Source organism: Arachis duranensis, chromosome 7 (assembly GCF_000817695.3).
Source record: "Arachis duranensis cultivar V14167 chromosome 7, aradu.V14167.gnm2.J7QH, whole genome shotgun sequence".
NCBI lineage: Eukaryota > Viridiplantae > Streptophyta > Magnoliopsida > Fabales > Fabaceae > Arachis > Arachis duranensis.
In genome coordinates this window covers 45,696,156-45,699,579 of record NC_029778.3, presented here as the reverse complement: position 1 = coordinate 45,699,579, position 3,424 = coordinate 45,696,156, and the positions used below count along the sequence as shown (strand labels likewise).

General features: G+C 41.2%; 1 protein-coding gene across 1 annotated transcript; it reads right to left on the bottom strand.

The window, feature by feature from the left end:
• Positions 1-6: 6 nt before the first annotated feature.
• On the bottom strand, positions 7-3,051 carry LOC107472153 (pentatricopeptide repeat-containing protein At3g26540-like). The gene has a single exon (XM_016091702.3). The coding sequence runs from the start codon at positions 3,016-3,018 to the stop codon at positions 925-927; it is 2,094 nt and encodes a 697-aa protein (XP_015947188.1). The 5' UTR covers positions 3,019-3,051; the 3' UTR covers positions 7-924.
• Positions 3,052-3,424: the final 373 nt, after the last annotated feature.

The window sequence follows — 3,424 nt, the reverse complement described above, 5'->3', positions numbered from 1 at the left end:
TGGTAGGACTCAAGTTGAGGAGGAGGATACCTCATTGTCCTCTTTGATGCATGAGATGATGTCGTTCATTTGAGACTTTTATGGGAGTGGCCATGGCAATGCTGAAAGTGAACTTTATGTCAAGATTTCAAGAACTTTGACATTCTTTATGGTGGTTGAAGATTGAGAGTGGTGGATGCTGATGGTCAATGGTGTTGATGGTAACGTGGCGGCGGCAACCGTGGTGTTGTTGGAAAAAGTTGAAAGATAAAGGAGAGAAGATTGAACATGATGGAGGCAGAGACAGTGAAGTGGCGACAGTTGGAACTTTTAATATACAGTTCAAACTTTTATGCATCATTGAAACACCAAACATCTTGGGACCACTATATCATTCACCTTCCATTAGAACAATACTTTGTTGTTGGTACCTGGTGGTGGTGCATACTTGTACTTCTAAACCTACCTTCATCAGGAGATACATAATTGGTATGAATGCAGAAACAACTTTCTTCTGCAATTCTGTTCTACAAATAAGGATTAGGCAGCCTCTAGGATGATACCTCCAGCAAATGCCTTTACTGTCATCTGATTCCCAAATTGAATCTTCAATTCCAACTTTGATAATGCTTCATAACGCTAAAGAGATTATCATTTGATCATATTCTGTAACAATGTAGCTTTCCTTTCTCTTTGCATGTGCTTGCACTGTGAAACTTGCTTCTCTTTGTATACCTTAAAATCTGCCACTTTTATATGGACAAGGATTTTTCTTTGTGGTTTCAGTTGCACAATAGCAATGATCATGTTCTTTCAGCAAATCCAAACAACCTCGTGCTCACTGCAGTTGCATGTATAAGTCGTCCATAGCGGCAAATCAAAGCTAGAATCTGAAACAGAGATCAGATCTCTGCTATAATCACACATGCAGTTGGTTGAAATTAATTAGTGTTCAAATTCATTAAGTTTATGTGTAATCCATTCTCCTAGTCTTGAGTATCTATTTTTCTGAGATGCTTCAAAGGCCCTTCTCAACATTGAAAGAGTGGGCTCTATTGGCATTGTTTTGAGAAAGTTCTCTAGCTCGTCCATATATCCATGCCGACTATATAGTTCAATCATGCAATCATAGTGCTCCAGCCAGGGCAGGACATAGTATTCATTGCTCATTGATCTAAAGCAGTCAGTACCTACATCAACAAAGCCTTCTTCAACACAAGCCAGCAGAATTCCCTGAAACGTCACTTGGTCTGGATTGATGCCTTCTGCTTCCATCAGTTGAAAAAGTTCAAGCGCCTTTTTACCCCTATGATTGTGGCAACATCCAAAAATGATGGTATTCCAAATGACTATATCTCTGGAAATTGCTCCCTTGAGAACCTCGATAGCATACTCAAGGCATCGACATCGAGAATACATGTTGACCAAAGCAGTTCTGATTATAATATCCATTTCAAATCCATGTCTAATGATGAATCCATGAATCTGTTTTCCAAAGTTAAGAGAAGAACTATTTGCACATGCTGCCAAGAGAGTTCCAAAGGTATACTTTGTTGGTTTTGTCTCCCACTGCATCTCCAAAAATTTTGTTAGTGCTTGTTCACCCAACTGATGATGATCATAGCTAGCCAACAAAGCATTCCAAGAAACCCAGTCACGCCGATTACTCATCTGGTCAAACCAAACTGTGGCACTGTTTAAGTTCCCACATTTACCATACATATCAAGAAGAGCATTGCCGGCACTCAGGTTTGAGTGGAAACCATGTCGATATATATAACCATGTACTTGTTTACCCATCTCCTGATCTGAAAGACCTGCAGAGACATTTAACATCAGACTAAGTGTTACATGATCAACATCTTTAATTTTACCAAGCATCAGATATATAAAGTCTAATGCTTCGTGCCAATCACAAAATCTAGCATACCCTGCCAACATTGCATTCCATGAGATCACATTTCGCTCAGGCATCTCATCAAAAATCTTCCTTGCTTCCCATATTTTCCCACACATTGCATACCCAGATACAATCGAGGTCCAAGACACCAAATCTTTGGAACCAATCTGATCAAAAATCTCATGGCCATCCTCAAGCTTACCACACTTCATATACATGTTAATAAGTGAGCTTGAAACAACATTATCCTCGTGAAGACCTAACTTCACAACCACCCCATGTATCTGCATCCCCTCTTCCAGCCGAGAGATACTCGCACAAGCAACAAGAGCAGCTGAAAATGTGAAATGCAATGGTCGAACCTTCACCAAAAACATCCGCGAAAACAAGACAATGGCCTCCCTCGCATCGCCAGCATCAAGATACCTCCTCACAATGACATTCCAAGTGACAGCATTGGGACTTGGAATCTCTTGAAACATTCTACGAGCATCAACCATGAGCCCACATTTTCCATAGACATTAACAAGGGAACTCCCGAGAATCACATTGCGACAAAACCCAAATTTCACAACAGTCACATGAGCCTGCTTGGCCAAAACAATCTCAGAAGCCACAGCACACGACCCAAGAACACCAGCCAAAGTTATCTGATTGGGATAAACACCACACCTATTCATCTTCAAAAACAGCTTGAAAACCTCATCCGAGAAACCTCTCTGGGAATAAGCGTTGATGAGCGCATTCCAAGAGCCACCGTCTGGCTGCGGCATTTCATCGAACAATTCACGTGCATCCCGAAGAGAGTCACATCTTCCATAAGCCTCAATTGCTCGGTTGAGAAGGAAGATGGGTGGGTTGGGGGAGAAGGTGAGGAGGTGGGACTCGGCCTTGCGGAGGCCAACGACTGCGCGTGGGGAGGTGCAGTGTTGGAAGAGATGGGCGTAGAGGGAGTATGGGAAGGGCGCCGGGAATGCGAAGAGGACGGAGGCGGCTTTACAGATGTGACCGGCGTTGACGTGGGAGAGGATGGTTGTGATGGCCGCCTTGGTGGTGTTGGTTGCGGTGGAGCGTGGTTGAGGCTTGAGGTTCTTTGCGTGGAGGAGCTGGTTGAGTATGGAAGCGGCACTTACACCCATGTAAGGGCACAATGGAAAGACCAGAAGACTTGGTTCGGCTTATGTGTTGGTTTGAAGCTAATTTTTAAAAAACAAAGTATTTATCTATTTTATTATATAAAAATTAAATTTTTCATTAAATAATAGAATTGTTGTGGTATATTTTTAAAAGGGTTAAGTACTATTTTTGTCTTTAATGTCTGAGGACAAAATCAAAATCGTTTCCGATTTTTTTTGTTATTAAAATCATTCTTAACGTTACAAAACGTTATAAAGTCATCCTTTTAAACATAATAATTTTTAAAATGACACAAATATCCTTTTTCTATTATTACTAATTACCCCAGTCTCACTCACCCATTACCCCCACCCCTTTTCACTGCACCTAAAACAGACAAACTGAAACGAAAAAAAAAAAAGAAACAAA

Bases quoted from the DNA above. Each gene is read 5' to 3' on its own strand.
- LOC107472153 (XM_016091702.3), bottom strand. From the start codon at position 3,018: ATGGGTGTAAGTGCCGCTTCCATACTCAACCAGCTCCTCCACGCAAAG.